The 23,735-nt window shown below is 46.1% G+C and overlaps 1 protein-coding gene across 2 annotated transcripts in view; it reads right to left on the bottom strand.

The window, feature by feature from the left end:
- Positions 1–12,371: 12,371 nt before the first annotated feature.
- The window catches only part of ZZEF1 (zinc finger ZZ-type and EF-hand domain containing 1), a 149,848-nt gene continuing 138,484 nt past the window's right edge, over positions 12,372–23,735 (bottom strand). Inside the window, exons 50-55 of one of the 2 annotated variants that reach the window (XM_053570331.1) lie at positions 22,074–22,242; positions 21,802–21,900; positions 20,643–20,808; positions 15,562–15,715; positions 14,836–14,907; positions 12,372–12,988 (exon numbers count right to left, since the gene is read on the bottom strand). In XM_053570331.1, the coding sequence (XP_053426306.1) occupies positions 12,908–12,988; positions 14,836–14,907; positions 15,562–15,715; positions 20,643–20,808; positions 21,802–21,900; positions 22,074–22,242 (741 nt within the window). In that variant the 3' untranslated portion in view covers positions 12,372–12,907. The remainder of the gene's footprint in view (positions 12,989–14,835; positions 14,908–15,561; positions 15,716–20,642; positions 20,809–21,801; positions 21,901–22,073; positions 22,243–23,735) is intronic. The other variant, XM_053570332.1, reaches the window with a different exon arrangement.

The following is a 23,735-nucleotide window of genomic DNA, read 5'->3' as shown; positions in this document are numbered from 1 at the left end:
CAGAGTCACCTGGGCTTAAACCCATCCTCCTCCCTGGAGATCACCATCCCCCCAACCATCCAAGTGGGGTGAGTGAGGGGCTCTTGGCTCCAGGCTTCCTCTTGTCTCCTGCCTCAGCCTCTCCTTAGTCCCCCAACAGCCAGCCTGTCTGTCCTGGTGTCTACATCCTCAGTTCCTTCAGAACCCCCCCTACCCAGTTTATTTTTGTTTCACCTGCATGTCTGGGCTTTACTCAAGATATTCCCAGTCAGCCCTCCCCATCTTTCCAGACCCAAACTTGGCTGAACTGGGTCTGGAATTTAGTAGGTCTATCCCTTCCAAAACAGTGTCTGTGTGCCCTCCCCCAGGTTCTCAGGGGTCTGTGTGGCTGACTCAGCTGGATATGCACATGCAAAAGAATGAAGTTGGACTATTACCTAACACCATATACAAAAATTAACTAAAAGTGGATCAAAGAGGTAAAACTGTCCAACTCTTAGAAGAACACATAGGAGTAAATATTCACAACCTTGAATTTGACAATGGTTTCTTAGATATGATGTTGAAAGAATGAACAACAAAAGAAAATATAGATAAATTAGACTTCATCGAAATTAAAAACTTTGTGCATCAAAGGACACTATTAAGAGAATGAAAAGAACCCACAAAATGAGGGAAAATATTTATAAGTCACATATCTGATAAGGGTCTAATGTCCAAAAGGGAGAGGATAAGCAAGGTGTAGCTTATTCAAATATATTTTTTTAGAAAACATTTTTCTTCTTCTTTTTATTTTCTTCTACAGATGGGGTTTCACTATGCTGTCCAGGCTAGAGTAAATGGGTATTCACAGGTACAGTGATAGTACACTGCAGCCTAGAATACCAAGGCTCAAGCCATCCTCCTATCATACTCCAGAGAAGCTGGGACTGCAGGGGCGCTCCATCACACTAAGAAAACATTCTTTAAATATTGAAGCATTGTTTACAGCAAAATTTACACAAAATCTACAGTGATAGATATTAAGAAGTTTGGAACCTAAAACCAAGCACTTTGGAAGAAAGTGAGTTCAAAAATAAAATAAAATAATTAAAAAAAATGAGTTCAAGTTCTTGCTATTCTACCAGCAAGGGACTTTGTGTAGGAGCATTTACAAAACCTGTGGAGACTCTAGAGATGGAAAGATGCAGAGGGTTGCCTTGTTGGGTAGGCCTGGTAGGGAGGTCACAGGCAGGGTCAGGAGGAAGCTGGGGCTTATTGGGCAAGGCTGACTTTGGTCTTCCAGGTAAACACATCTCTGGGCCTCACACAGCACCTGGCTCTTAGCTCATTGAATTAGTTAGGTCTTCTTTGGTTGTAAGTGACAGAAACCTAACTCAGAGTAGCTGAGCAAACTTGAGAAACTCTGGGCTCATGTGACTGAAAAGTGAGGGCTCCTTGTCCAGGCCTGTGTGGAGACCCAGGCCCTGTGAGCTGCCCAGGGTCAGGATTCCGTGAGAAATGGGCAGCTCCTGTTTGTTCCAAACTCCCAGCGCCTCTCAGGCAACCTGGAAAAACACAATTCCCCAAGCAGGAAACTTGCCACATATTCCAGCCCGGCATGCAGAAAGCCAAACCCTATGACAAATTTAAAAACAAAACTTGAAAAGCCAACACTTACAATAGAAAGTTAAAAAAATCTTTACTTTCCTTTTTTTATTATATAAGTATTACACATTTATTGTAGAAAAAACTCAAAAACAGATAAGCAAAAAGAGATAAAATTTTCCATAATCTCAACACTAGCCATAACCAATGTTAACATTTTGTTTTATTTTATTTTAATTAGTTTTTTTTTTTTGAGACAGAGTCTCATTTTGTCACTCCTGGTAGAGTGCTGTGGTGTCATAGCTCACAGCAACCTCAAACTCTTGGGCTCAAGCGATTCTCTTGCCTCAGTCTCCCGAGTAGCTGGGACTACAGGCGCCCGCCACAACGCCCGGCTATTTTTTAGTTTTTTTTTTTTTTTGCAGTTTGGCTGGGGCCGGGTTTGAACCCGCCACCCTCGGTATATGGGGCTGGCACCTTACCCACTGAGCCACAGGCGCCGCCCAATGCTCAACTATTTTTTAGAGACTGCTCTAGCTCAGGCTGGTCTAGAACAATGTTAACATTTTAATGCAAATTTTGTCAGTCTTACTCTACAGACCAAAGTATATCTTTTCTTTTCTTACATAAGTGGGATTCTTTTTTTTTTTTTGTAGTTTTTGACAGGGGCCAGGTTTGAACCCGCCACCACTGGTATATGGGGCCAGTACCCTACTCCTTTGAGCCACAGGCGTTACCCTATAAGTGGAATTCTTGACATTATGTATAACTTGTTTCACTTAATTATATATGATGACTATTTTTACATGTCAATAAATATACATGTGCAATATTATTTTAATCACTTACATAGTATTTAATTGCATTTAATAAATTCTCTAAAGAGGGCTTAAGTTCTCAGGGCTTCCAGTGCTATATAATATACATGCAGGCATGCTGGCTGATGATTCCATAGGTTTCTCCTCTAGCCGGGGGAACAGCAGGTGCAAAGGGCTTGCTACTCCAAGGCTCCGACCGTGTTGCCGACATCACTCCCGAGAGGGGACCTGGAGACTCGGGTTCCCTCAGTACCAGCACAGCCACCCACATTCGGCTTCCTCATTCTTTCTCAACCTTGCCAGTCTGGTAGCTGAGTATGTGTATCTTCTCCTCCTCTTTTTTCTTCTTGCATTTCTTTTTTTTTTGTAGAGACAGAGTCTCACTGTATTGCCCTCGGGTAGAGTGCCGTGGCGTCACACGGCTCACAGCAACCTCTAACTCTTGGCTTACGCGATTCTCTTGCCTCAGCCTCCCAAGCAGCTGGGACTACAGGCGCCCGCCACAACGCCCGGCTATTTTTCTGTTGCAGTTTGGCCGGGGCTGGGTCCGAACCCGCCATCCTCGGCATATGGGGCCGGCGCCCTACTCACTGAGCCACAGGCACCACCCTCTTCTTGCATTTCTTTGATAACTCATGCAGGTGAACATTTATCACTTGCTTATTGGTCATTTGTAATTGTCCTTTTGGGAATTGTTCATTTTTGGCTCTTGCCCATTTTTGTTGGTGAGCTGATCTTTAGTTTATTGATTGATAAGGCACTCCTTATAAATTACAGAAAACCTTTTGTTGTGTATGTTGTAAATATTTTTCCAATTTGTCATTTGACTTTTTTTTTTTTTTTTTGAGACAGAATCTCACTCTTTTGTCCCAGGCTAGAGTGCTGTGGCATCAACCTAGGTCACAGCAACCTTGAACTCCTGGGTTCAAGCGATCCTCCTGCCTCAGCCTTCCAAGTAGGTGGGACTATAGGCACCTGCCAAATGCTCAGCAAATTTTTCTATTTTTGGTAGAGATGGTGCCTGCTCTTGCTCAGGCAGGTCTCAAACTCCTCAGCTGAAGGGATCCTCCCGCCTTGGTCTCCCAGAGTGCTAGGATTACAGGCACGAGCCCCGTTGCCCAGCTATTGTCATTTGTTTTTTCATGTATAGTTTTATGTACTGTTTGTTTTATTAAAATTTTGTTTGTCAAAAGAACATTTGCATATGGTTAGGAATTCATAATGGGGGTCGGCGTCTGTCACTCAGTGAGTAGGGCGCCATCCACATATACTGAGGCTGGCGGGTTCAAGCCCAGCCCTGGCCTGCTAAACAACAATGATAGAGTGCTGTGGAGTCATAGCTCAAAGCAACCTCAAACCCTTGGGCTCCAAAAAGAAAATAGCTGGGCCTTGTAGCATGTGCCTGAAGACCCAGCTACTCGGGAGGCTGAGGCAAGAGAATTGCTTAAGCCCAAGAGTTGGAGGTTGCTGTGAGCTGTGATGTCATAGCACTCTACTAAGGGCAACATGGTGAGACTCTGTGTCAAAAAAAAAAAAAAGAGAATTCATAATGGTGCAGAGGGATGTGGAGAATAGAAAAGGCATTCTCCTCTCTGTCTCATCATGCCTGTTCTCAAAAATTACCACTCCACGTTTTCTTACCTATGTTGTCAGACATTTTTGTGTGTATTCAAAAGTAAATCTTTGTAAATTCATTCATTCAACTGTAAACCTAAACAGCAAACAGAAGTTCTTGAAAAGAAAAATATATTTATTATTCTCAACTAATTGACACAACTAGTATTTGGTGAAGTGCCTGTAGTGGCAGGCCCTGTGCTCTCATTTGGGCACACAGTGAAGAGCAAAACAGATATGATCTGTGCCACCGAGGCACCTACAGCTTGGTAGGGAGATGCTGACACACAGACTGTGCTCATGGCCATGTATGTGCACACTGTGCTCCATGCCGTGAGCACAGAGAATAGTGGGCACTGTGGGCCGGCCTCCATGATAGCCCGTCACCTCTGCTTCCTGGAATTCAAGCCCTGAGGCAACTCTTCCTCTGAGAGTGTGGGTGGGACTTACTGACTTGCTGATAAGAGATGAAAAAGCTGAAATGATGGGGGAGGTCTCTTCTAAGATTAGGTTATATAAAGATTGTGGCTTCTGACTTGGGTGTTCTTGCTTGTGGGTTACTTGTGCTAGTGGGGGAAGTAAGTTGTCATGTTGGAAGCCAATTTTTATTTTACTATTATTATTTTTTTGAGACAGAGTCTCACTTTGTTGCTCTTAGTAGAGTGTCATGGAGTCAACCTAGCTAAAAGTTTTTTAATTTTATCTTTTCAGTGAATCAACATTCGGGTTTATTGATTTTTGTGTGTGTGTTTTTCTGTTCCCTAGTTTATTAATTTCCACTCTAAAATTTATTCTGCTTCCTTTAGGCTTTTGCGCTTCGTTTGTCTTAAGGTGGAAGGTTAGGTTACTGATTTGAGATTGTTCTTTTAATGTAGACATTTAAACTATAAATTTCCTTGTTAGCACTACTTTATTTGCACCTCATAAATTTTGGTATTTTGTGTGTTCATTTTCATTCATCTCAAAGTATTTTCTTTCTTTTTTTTTTGCAGTTTTTGGCGAGGGCCGGGTTTGAAACTGCCACCTCTGGTATATGGGGCTGACTCCCTACTCCTTGAGCCACAGGCGCCGCCCAATCTCAAAGTATTTTCTAATTTTCCTTTTGGTTTCTTCTTCAACACATCGGTTATTTAGAAGTATGTTGTTTAATATTTTTGCGATTGTCCCAAGTTTCTTTCAACAGAATATTAATTGATTTCTAATTTCATTCAGCTCTGGTTGGAGAACATATTTTGTATTATTTTTATACTTTAAAACTTTGCTACTGCCTCTATTTTGGCGGATGTTCCACGTGCACTTGAGAAAATGTGTATTCTGCTATTGTTGGGTAGAATGTTCTATAGATGTCTGTTAGATCAAGTTACTTTATGTGTTGATCAAGTCTTCAATTTCCTTGTTGTTCTCCTGCCGAATTCTATCCACAGTTCTATCGGAAAGTGAAGTCTCTGGTTATAATACTGAGTTGTCTATTTTCCTTTCCTTTTTGTCAGTTATTGTTTCATGTATTTGGTGCTCTGTTAGTAGGTCCATAGATATTTACAGTTATATCTTCCTGATAGATTGACCCTTTTATCATTCCAAAATGTCCCTCATCTTCTCTAGAAGTATTGTTTGTTTTAAAAATCAATTTTGTTTGGCCAGGTACTGTCATTTACACCTGTTATGATTTTCCTTGAATAAAGCTTTGATCATCCCTCCCCCTTGCACACTGTATTTTTCTACTGTCATTAATTTCAAAATGGGTATAATTGCAATTTGAATTCTTTTTTGTTTGTTTGTTTGTTTTTGAGACAGACTCTTACTTTGTCACCTTGGGTAGAGGGCCATGTGTTACCATAGTTCTCAGCAATCTCAAATTCTTGGGCTCAAGTGATCCTCTTTCCTCAGCCTCCTAAGTAGCTGGGACTACAGGTGCCTGCCACAATGCCCAGCTATTTTTTTAGGGACAGGGTCTTGCTATGGCTCAGGCTGGTCTTGAACTCCTGAGCTCAAGCAATCCTCCTGCCTCAGCCTCTCAGAGTGCTAGGATTACAGGCATGAGCCACTGCAACATGCCCTTGAATTCTTTTTTGATCAAAGAATAATCTAAAATAGTTTTCTTTCCTTCCTTTTCCTTGCTCTGAGGGTTAGATTTCTAAATCTTTTATTAATAATGTCTGGTTTCAAGGCATGTAATTTCTGCTTTAATTTTTTTTTTTTGGACAGAGTCTCACTCTGTTGCTCAGGCTAGAGTGCCATGGTATTAACCGAGCTCAGAGCAACTTCGAACTCCTGCATTCAAGCCATCCTCCTTCCTCAGCCTCTCAAGGAGCTGGGACTATAGGCTCCCACTGGGAACGCCTGGCTAATTTTTCTATTTTTAGTAAAAATGGGGTTTCCCTCTTGCTCAGGCTGGTCTCCAACTCCTGAGCTCAGGAGATCCTCTTGGCTTGGCCTCCCAGAGTGCTAGACTACAGGCTTGAGCTACTGTGTCCAGCCTGCGTTAAAATTTTTTATTGAGAAACAATTCACATAACATAAAATTCATCATTTAAAAGTAAAACATAACTCAGTGGTTTTTAGTATATTCACTATGTTGTGCAACCATCACCACAACACTACTATGTAATTTAAGAACATTTCTACTGCCCTGTTTTTGTTTTTAAGATATTTACTGAGAAACCCACTCATGTGATCTCATTGAGGTGAGATGCAAGGACTTCAGGGGAATGAGGCAGCAGCAGGCAGCTACTGCAGGGCTGCGAATCTCTTGACTTCCCTCATCTGCCCCAATGTCTCCTCCATGGACTAGCTTCCTTTGCTTGAACACGTCCTACATGACCACAAGCCCCAATTTACACATCTCTTTAGATCCAGGGTTTGCCATAGACTTTGAGTCCTAAAATCTGAATTTCTAAAAAGACCTGATTGCCCTAGCTTAGGCCGGGTGTTCACTGCTGGCCTAATCACCTGCAGTCGTGAGGGCTGGATACTTTCTCACTCCTCCAGCTAGATGGGAAGGGAGTCAGCTCCTCTTAAAAGAGTATGGGGAAGAGATGTAATGTATAGCAGCACATCGAATGCAACAGGCTGCAGGAGGAGCCATGGTTATGAATCTCCCACGAGTGCTGGAAAGATTCTCTGTGTGGTACATGGGCACTGACACACTTCCTTATGGCTAGGTCAGTCCTAGTAACTGCCATGAGACTCTTGGGCAGAGAGATGGTGGCTGACTGTGTTGTGGTTTAGTTGCCCTATTGGTGCCAGGAAGTCAGGGTGGGTGGAGGGTGTCCTCCGAGGCAACTAGACACTCCCATTGTTCATCCATCTGGAAAGAACTGGAGAAAGTAGGATTTGAATGAGGCCTGGTGTAAAGTGCTTTAGACAGAGGGAAAGGCAAGTCCTTCCCCTTCCGAGTCCTGAAGGGCTGGGCCCTGTGTACAGAGTTCTTCCTCTCTGTGGGGAGCCCCAGCTCCCATGGGGAGCCAGCCAGTGGTTGGCTGTGCTGCAACTCAGGCTTGTTCTAGTGTGACCATCTGACAAGCCTTGCTGAGCACCCAGCCCCACCTTGCCGAGGCTGTGCTGTGGGAAGTCAGGGAAAGGTTGTGTCCATACCCAGCCTGACAGGCAAAGGGAGTGCAGAGCCCTTGAGCCAGCACGAGACATGGCCACCAGGACCCCTGAAGGAAGGGGGCCAGCAGGGAGAGGAAGCAGACAGTGGGGGGACCACCACCCCTCTTCTCAGGAAATTCTCCTTCATAGGCAGTCTCAGGGAATTATGCTGTGAACTCTTCCTTACAACTGTGCTCCCATTCTGAGTAACTGTGTTATTCAGTTCTTGCAAATAACACATTAGTAACCGAGAGAGACGTTGTCTCCCAGTGGTACTGAATTTGCCTAAGTCTCCACAGATTTCTAGCAGTTTTTGCCTGACATGATTTCTTGTGGGATTTGGTACAGAAAAGTTTTATATTTGTTTTACTGCAAAATATACTTTTTATCCACAGAAAATATTGATACATGAAATGAATTTGTTTGTCGAGTTGAATTTTGTCTTGAATTACTAAAATATTACCTGCTATTCGATGACCTGGTTTTCTGCTTGCACCTGCTTGATCTACTTGGGCTCATTCATTTCCATTTAACCTTTTTTTGCTTAATTTGGTTGTTTTCGATGTTCTCTCCATTTCTCCTGTGAATTTCTATACTCACTAATGGATACACTGCCTGCCACATTTGGGGTCATCTTGCCCAGTGTAGACATGACTCACAGTGGCTGCATGGGCATCTCCCAAGTACAGTTCCACCCATCATCACGGATGTTGATGCTCATCAGTTTGACAACCTGCAAACTCACAGGTCTCCCACGGAGCTTTTTAGATGGTAAGTTAAATCATGGCTAGAAGATACCAAATAACAACTCAGGGAAGCCTCGCATGGAGAGTGACTAGCTCTGTTGCAGGGAAGTGCCATGGTCAGTGGCAGAGAACCTTCACCTGGCACTTCCACGGTCACCTTCCCCTCAGTGAAAGCCCACAGGGGGAAGTGAGGGAGGGGAGCTAGGGATGGAGGGCAGGGAGTGATGGACAGACTGACCTGACATCTTTGAGCCCCTGCAGTTCAGCTTTGCCTAGGCTTTTCAGTTTTGTAAGTTGATAAAGTCTCCTTTTACATTTAGTTTGGAGTGACTCTAACTTTCTACTGAAGGAATCCCAACCAATCCTGCCAAAGTGCCCCCAAACTGAAAGTCTTGAAACTTGTTGGCATGCGCAAAGCAGTATTAAATCCCTAGAAAGAATGATTTGGTAATGTGTGCAACTTGATGCCATCTGTGGCTTGACTGGACACTATCTGAGGCCTTTTCATTTCCAGATTTCTTGTCTCTTAAAAGACAGGGTCTTATTATGTTGCCTAGGCTGGTCTCGAACTCCTGGCCTCATAAACTCCTCCCATTTAGGCCTCCTGAGTAGCTGGGATCACAGGCACGCACTGTACACTTGGCATATTTCAGGGATTTTTACGTATTTCTTTTCCATATACTGTTTATGTTAATGTGATGAGACTGAGAGCTACGACATTACTCCAACCTACTGGAGCCAAACTGTTGCATACATTTTGGTCACAAATGCTTTCTGCTGCAAACAAGCAGGGGCATGGTAGGAAGCAGCAGTTTGGTGTCCATCAGAGGTATACAGCGCCCTGTTTAGATTTGGCTTCAATCTGAGAGCCTGGGTATTAGCTGGGTGGCCCTCCTGATGCCCTGCCACCTGTGCTGCTTCTGTTGAGCACATTGCTGAGTGGATGGATTTGCACGAGACATGGCTATGGTGCCGGGCTGGCCCAGCTCTTCAACACTCACTGTACGATTCTGAGCTGACCTCTCAGCGTGTTTATGAAATGAGGTGGCTCCGCTGGGTGAACTCCATGTTTCCCTGTGGATCTAAGCAGCTCGGGGGTCCACGTAGCTTTGCATCTCCACAGTCTTCTGTGAGTCTTTCAGTTCTGGCGCAGTCTCAGCAGTGATCTTCTGCACCTCCACTCCAGTCTTCTAGCTGAACAGGCAGGACAGGGATGGACAGGTTTGCTTTTCAGAGTCAAGCCCCAATGCACTTGGGTGACAAGGTGAGAAAGACACTCTGGGTCCATAAAGGCCTTGGTAGTACCCAGTTCTGCTGAGCCCCATGCTGAAGTAGGTTTCTCTCTAGCCTCAGAGACGGAAGAGCTGAAGTTGGGTCCAGGCCCCTGCCTGGGCTCTCCAGAAGGTAGCAGAGGTTTCAGAGGGCGAGTCAGACTCTTGACAGGCTGGAACTAATGGGCCTCCAAGGTCAATTAAGTCAGCTCCCAGCAAGAAGGCAATCTTCTCTAACCTGCTAGGAACATGTCTGAGAAGGAGGCAGAGCAGCACATGGCAAACTAGACATGAGAGGGGGAAACTGAGGGAGGAAAAAACAGGAGCCCCTAGGACTGGTGTGCACATTAGGCCGCAGTTTAGTCAGGAGCAGGGTCCAGAAGTGACAAAAAGGAAATCAGTGCCTGGACAGCAGCAAGACCTGGTCCTGCCTTCCTCCTCTCAGCAGTGTCCCATGAGCTATAAGACCGGAGGGGGGGGGGGGATGAGCTGGGGGACACCATTTGTGTGTGTGAACCTCTGGGTAGCTGTGCGGAGCAGAGGGCACCTCCTCTTGCTGGGGCTGCAGCCAGGCTCAAGTAGCAGGAGGGGTAAGAGGATGATCCACTCTGAGAATGGGGCTAGAGAACCTTCCTGATCCCGTTCAACCCTGAGGCCTCTGGAGTCTGTAATTCCCATCGGTTTGGTAGAAAATCTAAGCATAATTTTCACAAGAGAAATAGCAGGAGAAGAAAAAAAGTCCACATACCACTGTACTTTTTTTTATATAGAACTTGTACATATATTTCTCTTCATTTGCATATTTTACTCACAACTTAACATCTTTTTTACAGGTTGAACTCACTTAGCTGATATAATCAAAATTCTTTCTTTCAAGCAAATAAGAAAAATTCAAAATCGTAAACCCGTAAGAAAACAAATTAAAAACGATGATGAAAATACGTCACTCCTCTCATTAGGAACAGTGTCTGTTTGTACAATATTTATGATTTGGAACAGGATTTCTTTACAGATTAGGCACATGTGTCTACAACACCTGTATTCCTGCCAGCTTCACCTCATTCCAGGCAGTCCTACCTCCTAAGGGTCTCTATGGAAATCCTTCGGGACACTGCTGCTCCCAGTGGGGACCAGGAGGGGAGCCGGGTGTGGCTTGGCAGCACCACCCCCAGCAGGAAGTACAGGGGGTGCTGCAGGGGAGGCCAGGCAGGGCCCTGCCAGAAGGAGCAGCAGCAGTGTGTGAGGGAGAACTTAGGCTTGTTCTTTACAAACTGAAGTACAGAGACCAGAATGGCAAGGGTAGTATGTGGAGAGAAGCTGCGAGGAGCCTGGCATTTGTTTATTTACAACTGATCTTCCTGGAAGGAGTGGGGAGTAGAGCTGGCAGCCACCGCCATGAGGAGTGACCTTGCCGCGCTCTGTCTGTCTGCCCTGCTTTACTCAGAGTACGTCTGAGATGTGGAAGGGGATCAGGTGGCACCATCTCCTTGTCTATCTTCCAGGCCATCTGTCAGTGGGTCTGACCCCACAGCAGGGCCTCTTTCCCAAGCACTGAGACTTGTTCTCTCCAAGTCCCCTCTTGGGAAACGCCTCGCTGTGAGACCCACTTGGGTCTGAGTGGCAAGGGATGTGGGGACTTCTGAGTGTGTAGGCAGCTCAGAAAGCAAGCTTGGTTTGGCAAAAAAACAAAGATGGGAAAGGAGATTTCCCCGAGCCAGGTGGCAGCAGCTGCCTCCTCACGTCCCAGCACCAAGGGAACCAGGTCAGGCCCCTGGCCTTACGCACGGAGTTTTAGGATCTGCCCACTTTGTTCCTGTTTCTGAACTGCACCTCTTTCCCGCTCCTGCCTGGCTCCACCTGCATCCCAGGGCTCAGTTGAAAACCTAACTTAGGGCTGTAAAAGTCATGGCCTCCTGATCCAGAAGGCAAAAGTGTACTTGTAAAAGATGCTCCCAGACCTGCACGTTCAATGCAGACCCTGCTGAGGGATCTTGAGAGGTCAAGGGGCATGCTGGGCCATGTCAATGCTGAGTTGGTCAAGGTCAACTCTGGCCTTGGCTGTGATGACTCTTCCTTGAGTTTGGCCCTATGCATGTTAGGACATGCTTCTGGCCCAGACATCTGTTCTTAAAGGGATTCTCTGTTCCCACAAGTCCTACATGCCAACCCAGCTTCACACTCCGAAGTGTGGCTCTGGGGAGAGAGCACTAATCAGCACTTCAGGGCAGGACTCAAACCATAAAAATAAAATGTAAAAACAGCATTCACTAGAACTAATGTAGTTATTGCTAGACAAGTGACAGCCAAATAACCACGCAGAGTCCCAGGGGTGAATGTGAAGGATTACCATGACTCTCAAACAGAAATAAAATCATATGGGTATTTTTTTTAACTCTTAAAATAATAACTCCTCTGATAACACTTCAAGTCTTTAGGTAGGGAAGCTAAAGAGTATTCCTTGAGTTCTGCTATTTTCACACAAATCAATTTGTCCCCTGCATGACCACTCCCATGGTCATTCCCTGGAGGCCCTCTCAAGGGAGTCAGTGTGTTTCTTTTTTGAAAGCATGAAGTGGAAACTGAAATATGTTAAAACAAAAACTAAAAAAAAAAAAATATGGATGTGCTGGAAGCTGATGCATGAGCAGACACACAGGGCGGCCTGCCGGCTGTTCCCAAGGGCACTTGTTCTTACCAAGGAGTTCTCTGGGATGGTGTGGCCGAGCGGGGAGCCAGCTCAACACCTGGTCCTGGACTGAACACTGGGGGGGTCAGTGTTGGCCCGGAAGGCTCTCGCCAGTTTTGGTGTTGTTTGGATTACCAGTCACAAGAAGCAAAAGCGAAGAGGAGCTCCCATGCCAGGCCACTGCTGCTGCAGGTCTTGCTGAGAGAGGTGGCTCAGGGGGGGCTGTGCCTTGCAGTGCAGGAAGTCTCAGCTCAGCTGAGACAGAACCTTTCCAGAGAAGCTACATCCGCATCTTCCTGGGCCTGTGGCTTCTGCAGGTCTAGACCCTGGTGAAGGCTGGTCTCTCAACAACCTTCTCAAGGCCCCCAGCCTGTCCTCCCCAACCGACTCCGCACTGCTTTGCTTATTCTCACACGCTGTACAGCACGTGCTTGTGTCCAGCCTGTTCTCGGGGAGTTCCCGGAGACATTCTTGCTTGGCTTCCTAACTGGAGTAGAAGTGAGCTCAGAGAGAGCTGGGCACTGACACCGTAGGAATTTTCCTGAATGAGGTTAGATGTCTGCTCTAAAAGCCCTGTGGACAGATTAGCTAGTTCCATGCACGCCACACCAAGGGCTAACACTTGACATTCCAGAGGCTGGTCGCCTTGTTTGGGTAGTTGATGGCCACACTGATAGCAGCAATGTTCTGCAGAGCCTGCAGAAGGAGAGAGTAGTCGCCAATGTCAAGAGCCACTCACTTGCTCAATCCCTGAGTGCTGCTGAACGAGGCCCTTGGCTGAGTACAGAGGCTTGGGGATGTGGTTCCCTCCCCTAGAGACAGGCAGGCTAGGGTGAGGGATAAAATGCTATCAAGACCACATAGAAGTGTAACGTAGAAACTGCCATTGCCCCAGAGGGGGAGTCCTTGCTCTGAGGTGGCAGGGTCCTTGGAGGAACCGTCTGCCAGGATCTGGGAGAGGTCTCTGGGGAAAAACAGCTCAGAGGGAAAAGGGCATGGCATATACAACAAATGAACAGACAGTGCTAGGGGAGCCCAAACTGAGCGCCGGAGAAAGTCCAGGGAAGGTACTAGGAACACGGGTGCCCTGAGGCCAGGCCCAGTGGGGTCTTCATGCTCTGGCATCAGGAGAGTGGAGATGGATCAGCAGACAGTAGGCAGGCAGGGAAAAAAGTCAGAACACTGGTCCAGTAAACTAGATGGGCTGTGGGAGGGGCAGATGGGGGTGAGAAGAAAGTGGATATGGAACAGGGGTGGGCAGGAGCCACAGGCCCATAGCAAAGGTGCCATGCTGAGCTTTTGAGGTCAGAATGGTCAAGTATCAAAATTTCGTTATATGATGTTATGAAACTTGGGAATGAGTAGTAGCTGTTAGGCAGAAAGGGAGTTTTTATTCTGCCTACAGGTCTCAGGAGAATTCACACCAACTCTTCTGTCTTTGATGTGAGGATTCCCAGGTCTAAGTCATGCTCCAAAACCTGTATCAGTAAAGAAGACCCCTTCTCCCGGGACGTCTCAGTGCGCTCCTCAGAACACACTCTGATCAAGAGTATGCTCAGAGAACACTTTCGGGAAATGGAGTGCTGGACTCAGGCAGGGCTCTGTCTGGGAGTCCCAGCTGGACACCGAGCCAACAGTGGGTGACTTTATGAGCCTCAGTGTCTCCCTGTCCACTGTGAGGTTGGACCACGCACTCTATGGCATTCAAGGAGTCTACGAGTTCAAGGTTCTCAAAGTACAGTCTGGGGCCTGGGGATTCCTGAGGCCCTTTCGGGGGTGGGCAAGGTTCACTTTTCATTTTTGTTCTCTCAGGAACATACACTGGAGTTTTCTAGAGGCTAGTGTGATAATATGGCAGACTGCAGGTAGCTGTGAGAATCCAGCCCCCTTCTATTAAGCCAGAGATTAAAGAGATCTGCAAAGATGGAACACAATACCACCCCTCTCAGTAATAATTTTGTTTTGAAAAATAAGAGTTGTTTTTCATAAAACATATTATTCATGTTAACATGAAATAAGTTTACTACTATTTTTTAAAATGAATTGATAAATTTTTAAACTTGTTTTAATTTCTAAATTTAAAATCTAATTTTATTTCTAATGGCATAGACTAATGTACATAACACACATAACCAAAAACTTTCTGGGATCTTCAATCTTTAAAAGTGTGAAGGGTCCTGAGACCAAACAGCTGTCAGAAGAGGAGTTCTCTGACTGAGAAAGCGGCTCACATCCAAAAATATCTGCAGTCTAACTCCATGGAAACTTCAGGGCTCAGCCAAACTAAATTTAAGGCACTGGTTGTTTTTGTTTTAAAGACACGAATTCTTGCTAGTGTCCTCTGGTCCCACAGTTTCATATGAATAACACTGATAAATGGGGCTTGCCTGCTCTCTCTGAGCACCAGAAGGATGTGACCGATTTGGAACCAAGCTCTGTGTAAACTCTGTGGATTCTGCACCAGATGCCATGCACAGGCACTCTCTGTCCTAGCAATGGTCAGATAGTCCCCGGGGCCAGCTCTGCAGGGATGAAGAGCATACCTGTGCTGCACAGCGGAGGAGGTGGTCGTCAGTGGTTAAGGCCAGCAGGTAGTCCTGCAGCACGCCAAGCTCCTGTGGAGAAAGCACAGGCTCTGTGACTGTTGGCAGCAGGCCAGATACCCACTATGGCTTTAACAGACAGCCACTCAGGGGACACCCACCCATGAAAATAGACACCTTGAGTGGGTGGACACTGCGCACTGAGCCTGGCACCTCATGGCGCCGGCTCACACGAGGAGCCTGCCGGCAGAAGCCAAGTGCAGGTGTGGGCTGGCTCTGCCTTGACCAACTCACAGGTGACCAGGTCGGGGACCCCCCTTCCTCAGGCCAGTTTCCTTGTATACGAAATGAAGGGATAAGCTAAGGACTATGAAAGGCCTTTTCATCTCTCACATTCAATGGGTCTATTGTGCTGAGGGGAGAAAAAAAGGAGAAGGAAGAAGAAAGAACCCATCGTTTTATTTTCCAAAGCTGACTGTTGTCAAGGATTGATCCCAGGCAGCTTTTCCCCGCTTTGGCTTGGGGCCTGACAAAATAAGCAATCTCAGAGCTGACCTGAGGGCTTCCCAGGGCCTGTCTTCCTGGGCCTCCTGACCAAACCCCACTCAGCCTCTAGACGGGGCTGTGACATGAGTCCTGCCCTGGGCCACAGAAGGCACAGAAGCATACGGAGGTGCTGTGTTCCCTGCCCAGACCTCAGGGTGAGAGGCAGGGCAGGGCCCTCACCTGGGCACGGTTCTCGGTGATGAAGAAGAGCTCAGTGAGGGCACGGTGTAAGGGGAGGAGGATGCCGGGCTGCGTCATGTCCTCAAACAGGCTGTACTCCATGTGGGTAAAAAGCTGCCACAGGGGCTTCAACAGTGCGAGGTCACAGAGGTCACTGTGGGAGGAGCCCCAGGAGGGCGTGACTCTACTGACCACTATGGCAGGGTCAGACAGACTCAGACAGCTGATGGGAACTGCAGCTCAGAACCTACCTCTCCCACAGCTGCTACAGCCATTATAACTTGTCCACCCACCCTGCCCAAACAGCCACAAATAGTCACCAACAGCAAAGAAGGAAAGGAGCAAAACCTAAACACCAAGACCAAACTCCAGGGCAGGTGCGGTGGCTCATGCCTGCACTCTGAGAGGCCGAGGTGAGTGGATTTCCTGAGCTCGGGAGTTCGAGACCAGCTTGAGCTGGAGCAAGACACCGTCTCTAAAACTAGGCTGGCACTGTGGCAGGCGCCTGTCGTCTCAGCTACTTGGGAGACTGAGGCAACAGGATCGTTTGAGCCCAAGAGTTTGAGGATGCTGTGAGCTACGACGCCACGGCACTCTAGCCAGGGTGACAGAGTGAGATTCTGTCTCAAAAACAAACAAATAAAAGACCAAACTCCAAGGGAACAGTAGGGGATCCTGTAGTATGCTTTTGGGGATTACCGTGCATCTTTAAAAATGCTTGCTAGGAAGATCTCCCATGACTGTGGAACTTGAGATAAATATTAAGTGTAGAAAAAAACTAAACATAAAACTACATACACAAAATAAAATTTAGGAAGAAAACCCACATGTGTAATACTATGTACATGTATATTAATTTTTTTAACCAATATATAAATTTTAATTTTCATTCATTAATAATTGACATTATTAATTTAATCTGATGAATAATACTGGTTCACTGGAATAAATTGCTGTCACACTGGAATATATCAGAGAACCGCCTCTACTTCTGTATTCCATGTGATGATTCAGTTCTCTCATCGTTTTCTCCCTTTTAGCTATTTGGAAATTTTCTTTAAGACTTTATGTTATTTGGCCTTTACTTTGAAATAATGAATTTGTTTACATTTTATGTTCCCCTTTGCTCTTTCTTCCTAAGCCTGCAAGTTAGTAAAGTACAACTACATGGCATCTACTGACACTGAAATCAATGCCATACCCATTATTAATACATAGGGGTACTCCAGATAATTCCAGAAGTGTTCATATTATTATTTCTGTTAGGATATCACTGGAATAAAACTACGAGAATTTTTTAAAGTTCTAGTAAGTTTACAATTCTCTGATTCTGCATGCCTGGATTTTAGTTTGAGAAATGCTCTTCTGTGATTTTACAGTGGCCTTGATGGAGCCTTCCTCTAGAACCTGCATGCCACTTCCAAAGGAAGGACACCACAAGCACATAAGGTCCTCAGTTCTTCTCGTTTTTTTTCTTTTTATTTTTTTGAGACAGAGTCGCACTTTTTCTTTTTTTTTTTTGGCTGGGGCTGGGTTTGAACCCACCACCTCCGGCATATGGGACAGGCGCCCTACTCCTTGAGCCACAGGCGCCGCCCAGAGAGTCTCACTTTTTCATCCTTGGTAGAGTGCCGTGGCATCACAGCTCACAGCAACCTCCAACTCTTGGGCTCAAGTGATCCTCTTGCCTCAGCCTCCCAAGTATCTGGGACCACAGATGCCCACCCCAACGCCCGGCTATTTTTAGAGACAGGATCTCACTCTCCCTCAGGCTGGTCTTGAACTCCTGAGCTCAGGCAGTCCACCCACCTCAGCCTCCCAGAGTGCTAGGATTACAGGTGTGAGCCACCATGCCCAACCAGCTTTCTAGATTTTCTACAATACTCTTGCTTTTCTAATTAGAGAGAGAGAGAAAAAAAAAAACAAACTATTCAAAAGATATGATCTTAGGCTTGACTTATGAAACACAAGAAATATGGTTGTAAGGTTGCTCAGGCAGAAATCAATCTTTTCCTTAAGTAAAGTAAAACCCCTACTGAGAAAACATACTGAAGTGTGTGTGTTTGGTTTCTTTTCTTTTTCTTTCTTTTTTTTTTTTTTTTTGAGACAAAGTCTCACTATGTCCCCTTTGGTTGAGTGCCGTGGCAACACAGCTCACAGCAACCTCCAACTCTTGGGCTTAAGAGATTCTCCTGCCTCAGCCTCCAAAGTAGCTAGGACTACAGGTGCCTGCCACAATGCCCAGCTATCTTCTGCTGTAGTTGCCATGGCTGTTTAGCTGGCCCGGGCTGGGTTCGAACCTGCCAACCTCAGTGTATGTGGCTGGTGCTGTAACCACTGTGCTACAGGCACTGAGCCAGGTTTCTTGTTTTTTACTCAGAGGCTATGCTTTAATCTAATTCAACATCTTCTAGAGAAAAATTGTGAAATAAGTAATATTCCGGAACTTACTATATGGCTGTATATATACATATGTACATACATGTAATGCTATATGTAAGTAATAACATGACATATATACATAATGTTAGTTTTGCTTCTTCTCTTAGGATTTCAAAAATAATTTTTGTTATTTTGAAACCACTCTGTTTCCCCCAGAGGAATAAATCGTCACAAAGTAAATAAATGGGAAAATGTAGACAGTTTTATAGCTAGGTTTTCAGGAAAGAACATTTTATAATGTAAAGTAAAAAGCACCTACATGGCCATGGCTGTGACTGTTCTGTCTGCCATCTCTCCCGTGGAGGCTGCCCCTCCAGTCTGGCCTCTGGACCAAGCTCTCAGGCCAGAACCTCTCTAACTCCATGGAGCACTCAGGAAAAAGCCAAGAGTGGCAAGTTATGCCAGGAGTTCCCTCCAGGCCTGGGCAGAGAGGTGCAGGAGTGTCTCCACTGGAAGAAAAGTAGGTGATGGCCAGCAGACTGTACAGGGACCCATCTGTGCTGCAGCCACAAACCATGCTCCAGGTTACATGTCTCATACACATCACTCAACCAGATAGTTCCTACTAGAAGCCACACTCACAGGAACAGAGCTAAGCCCATGTGAGGCTTAGTGACCCTGATGTCTGAAAGTGAGGACATGTAGGTAATAGCAATCATGCCCAGCTCTCCCCCTTTCTTCCTCTCCCTCCCATCAGCATAGGGACTACTTGAGCCATCACTTTCTCTTCTCTGACTTGGTGAGTCCTTCATTTTTTAAATAACATCTCTGTGTTACATATGAAGACAACCTGTTACTTCAAATATCATCACCGCACTCTAGCCAGCATTCTTTGTGCCTTAAAAATGCAGGAAAGAGGGGCGTTGCCTGTGGCTCAGTCAGTAGGTGCCAGCCCCATATACCAAGGGTGGTGGGTTCAAACCCAGTCCCAGCCAAACTGCAATAAAAAAATAGCTGGGCATTGTGGCGGGCGCCTGTAGTCCCAGCTACTTGGGAGGCTGAGGCAAGACAATTGCTTAAGCCCAAGAGTTGGAGGTTGCTATGAGATATGATACTGATGGTGACATAGTGAGACTCTGTCTCAAAAAAACCAAAACAAAACAAAAAACTCATATAGAGTCAATCAAAATCCCCTTTGGTGACCGGGTGCGGTGGCTCATGCCTATAATCCTAGCACTCTGAGAGGCCAAGGTGGGTGGACTGCTTGAGCTCAGGAGTTTGAGACCAGCCTAAGCCAGAGTGACACATTGTCTCTACAGGTGCCTGCCACATTGTGCTGTGGCAGGCACCTGTAGTCCCAGCTACCTGGGAGGCTGAGGCAAGAGAATCACTTTAACCCAAGAATTTTTATTTTATTTTTTTTTTTGAGACAGAGCCTCAAGCTGTCTCTACCCAGCACTCGCCCTAGGTAGAGTGCTACGGCATCACAGCTCACAGCAACCTCCAACTCCTGGGCTCAAGCTATTCTCCTGCCTCTGGCTCTCAAGTAGCTGGGACTATAGGCACCCACCACAATGCCTGGCTATTTTTTGGTTATAGCCATCATTGTTTGGTGGGCTGGGGCTGGATTCAAACCTGTTAGCTCAGGTGTATGTGGCTGGCGCCTTAGCCACTTGAGCCACAGGCGCCGAGCCTAGCCCAAGAGTTTGAGGTTGCTGTGAGCTACAATGCCACAGCACTCTACCGAAGGTGACAAAGTGAAACTCGGTCTCAAAAAAAAAAAAAAAAAAATCCCCTTTGGTGATTACAGTGAGAGAGAGAGCACGAGCATGAGTTTGTTAATTTCTTTTTTTTTTTTTTTTTTGTAGAGACAGAGTCTCACTTTATGGCCCTTGGTAGAGTGCCGTGGCATCACACAGCTCACAGCAACCTCCAGCTCCTGGGCTTAAGCGATTCTCTTGCCTCAGCCTCCCAAGTAGCTGAGACTACAGGTGCCTGCCACAACACCCGGCTATTTTTTTGTTGCAGTTTGGCCAGGGCTGGGTTTGAACCCACCACCCTCGGCATATGGGGCCGGCGCCCTACTCACTGAGCCACAGGCGCCGCCCCAAGTTTGTTAATTTCTACATATGAAATTAATATTTAATTCTAAAATGTCTATGGTCACGCAGGGTCAAAAATACCAAGACAATCTTAAAGATTAAGAACTAAGCTGAAGGATTTATACTAGCTATGTCAATCTGTTATAAAGCTAACAGTGAGACACAACACCCAGGTAATCAAGAAGACCAAAGGAACAAAGGAGGCCAGAAACAGATCCATCCATACACAGACATCTGCTTTTTGACAAGATGGCACTATAGTGTGGGGAGAGTCACCTGGAGAGGTCATCTCTGGACTCCTACACCTCCTATCCATGATACACTAAAATTCACTGCTGGTGGATTATACATCTAAGTGTAAAAAGAAAAACAAGCTTCTAGAAGATAACATGAGAAATATCTTCAAGACCTTTGAGCAAGGCAAAAATTTCTTAATAGACACCAGAAGCACTACTATAAAGGAAATAATTGATGAACTGGAAGATATTAAAATCACAAATGCCTTTTCATCAAGGATGTCATTAACATAGTGAAAAAAATAAGCCACAGTGTGGACGATACTTGGACTGACAGACTCATACCCAGAAGGCCGCTCACCTGTGTGTGCAGCACGGCACAATCCTCAGGAGTAAGTGGATGGCTTTTAATCGCTGATGACCAGTCTGGCGACAGGCCACGCCCACCAGCCATTCCCAAATTTTTGCCAATGGGAGGTGAGGCACAACCCTTTCTTCTGACAACATCTGCTTCAAAATTTCGAATCCTGGTCAACCCCCCCACCCCAAACACAAATATTTTAAAAATAAAGTCTAACAAGTGTTTACATTAAGAATTATACATTTTTATAAACTGCTCAAGTTTTAAAGAATAGGATAAAATCACTGTGATCATTTACATTTTGGTGGAAATGAAGCCTTTTGTAAAAATAGCATAGGAGCAACATATTCAGTTTCTCTTTTTTATAAAATGCCCTGGCAGGCTCTGTGCCTGTACCACAGTGATTATGGCACCAGCCACATATACGAGTTCAAACCCTGCCTGGGCCAGCCAAACAACTGCAACAAAAAAATAGCCAAGTTTTGTGGTGGGTACTTGTAGTCCCAGCTACCTGGGAGGCTGAGGCAAGAGAATTGCTTGAGTTTGAGGTTGCTGTGAGCTGTGACGCTATGGCACTCTACCAAGGGCGATATAGTGAGACTGTCTCAAGAAAAAAAAGGCTCAGCACCCGTAGCTCAGTAAGTAGGGCGCTGGCCATATACATGGAAGGTGGCGGGTTCGAGCCTGACCCGGGCCTGTTAAACAACAATGACAATGACAACTGCAACCAAAAAATAGCTGGGCATTGTGGCAGGCACCTGTAGTCCCAGCTACTCGGGAGGCTGAGGCAAGAGAATCACTTGAGCCCAAGAGTTTGAGGTTGCTGTGAGCTGTGACGCCATGGCACCTACTGAGGGTGACATAGTGAGACTCTGTCTCAAAAAAAAAAAAAAAAAAATGCCCTGGTAAATTATAAGAGAACAGGAATCTTTTTCAGGCCCTAGCAGAATAGCTCTTACATCTGGCTGTTCTAGTTTACAACCATCTGGGATGCCACATTCAAGAGTAAAGGATGTGGAGCTTGTGAGACAAGTTTGTGGAAGTCGAAGGGTAAAGCACCTGCTTTGATTTTTACCAACGACCAGAGGCACTGTGGCACCTACAGCTATCAGTGTCCCTGGCAGGCAGATCACACGAATGCAAAGACCAGAGCACACACCTGTCTGGAAGCGCCCCAGGTGTCCAGCTGTCACAGTGAATTTGTAGCCCCATTCAGTGTTGCTCATGTCGGAGGTAAAGCGGTAGTACAGGGTATCTCCTGGGCACACAACAATCAGAAACAGATCAAGAAGCTGGAGAACAAAGGGTAACTGAGGTGTTTCTGATGAAATATATTAAACCCGTCTTAAAACTCTCTAATAATTTCCCTTCTTGCTACTAAATTTAAACACTTCCAAGTGAAGAGTTTATATGACCAAGTTTTTTTACTACCTGGAAGTTCAAAGTCTTTCCATTTCTGTTGAGACCCACTGAAATTGTGTCGATCCTGCTGAAAGTCACTACTGCTGGACATGGCTAATTCATCACAGCCTTCCTCTGTGTTGCACTGAGAGTCAAATTTAATTGAGAGGTAGATGGCACCAGGAATGTGAACTTTGTCCTGGGAAGGAAACAGAACACGTTTATCATTACTGTGCACTGGCTATTTCCTGTGGCCTGCCCCATGTCAAGTCCTGACTTTGGGGTATGAGAACGAGTAAGCCACAGTCTTGCCTTCCAGGGGCCCACAGTGCAGTGGGGTGAGAAAGATGTCACCGACTGCAAATACGGTGTGGGGCAGGCAAAAAGCGGCCCTCAGAGGTGTTCAGGGGCTATGAAGAATAAAAAGGACAGGAGGAGTCTGTCTGGAGAAAGAGGGGCAGAAGGCCGGGGTGGGGGGAAAGAGGCCAGGAGGAGGCAGGTGTGAGCATATGGGGTGCAACTCAGGCACGGAAGCAGCGCTGGAAAGGTCTTAGACATGTTCAGGGAATAGCAAGGAGCTTGGCATGTCTAGGGTAAAGGACATGCCATATAGGCACATGCTTAGGAAGTAGTGATGGGTTGGCAGGGACCCTGAAGACCTGAGTACTAAAATCAAGGTGCTGAGACTGCCTGGACCACAGGGAAGCCCTGGAAAGGTTTGTGGCAACAGCAAGGCTTGATCAGGCTTGTACCTGGAAGCACCATCTGGACAGTGGAGTGGTGCAAGGCTGAGCTGGAGCCAGGCCAGAGCGGAGGGTCAGAAAGGAACAGCAATAGGAAACTCAGAGGAAGTGGGGGAGAGCCTGGGAGTGGTGGAGAGACACCATGATCCTCTCTGGGGTGGAACTTAGTGGCTGACCAGATGTGTCTGTATGGGGTTCACAGACTAGGGATGAAGCCCAGGAACATGGAGAGAGAAGAGGCACGGAAGGAAGAGAGTTAAAGGTTCATATTTCTGCAAAAAAGAATCTCAGCTTTCTGGGCGGTGCCTGTGGCTCAGTGGGTAGGGTGCCGGCCCCACATACCGAGGGTGGTGGGTTCACCCCTGGCCCCGGCCAAATTGCAACGAAAAAGTAGCCACGCGTTGTGGTGGGTGCCTGTAATCCTAGCTACTTGGGAGGCTGAGGCAAGAGAATCGCCTAAGCCCAGGAGTTGGAGGTTGCTGTGAGCTGTGTGATGCCATGGCACTCTACCGAGGGTGATAAAGTAAAACTCTGTCTCTTCAAAAAAAAAAAAAAAGAAGAAGAAGAATCTCAGCTTTTTAATAATCAAGCTCCAAACTGGTTTTTGTCATTTACCAAGGACTGTAGGGAGCTGTCCACTAAGAAGCTGATGCCCGGACAGCTCCAACATTTTTAGAAGAATTAAAGAAATGCATATGGCATTAAGTCAATGAGAATAATGGAGGCCACCCTGCCCTGCCTCATCCAAACCTCCACCTTTCTCTGTCCAAATACAAAGTTAAGGATGGAAAAGAGGAGGTTTTTCAGTTCTGGGTAATTTTTAAAGAGGGGCTGGAGTCTCCAAGGTATGGCCAGGGCAGTGGGAGACAACTGGAAGGTGATGGTAGAACTGAGACCTGAGACTCAACTGCCTCGCTATGAAGCCAAAGAAGCTTGCTGTAGGAAAATA

The sequence above is a fragment of the Nycticebus coucang genome, chromosome 18 (assembly GCF_027406575.1).
Source record: "Nycticebus coucang isolate mNycCou1 chromosome 18, mNycCou1.pri, whole genome shotgun sequence".
In the NCBI taxonomy this organism is placed as follows: domain Eukaryota; kingdom Metazoa; phylum Chordata; class Mammalia; order Primates; family Lorisidae; genus Nycticebus; species Nycticebus coucang.
The sequence above is the reverse complement of the archived record's forward strand: the minus strand, read 5'-3'. Positions and strand labels throughout refer to the sequence as shown.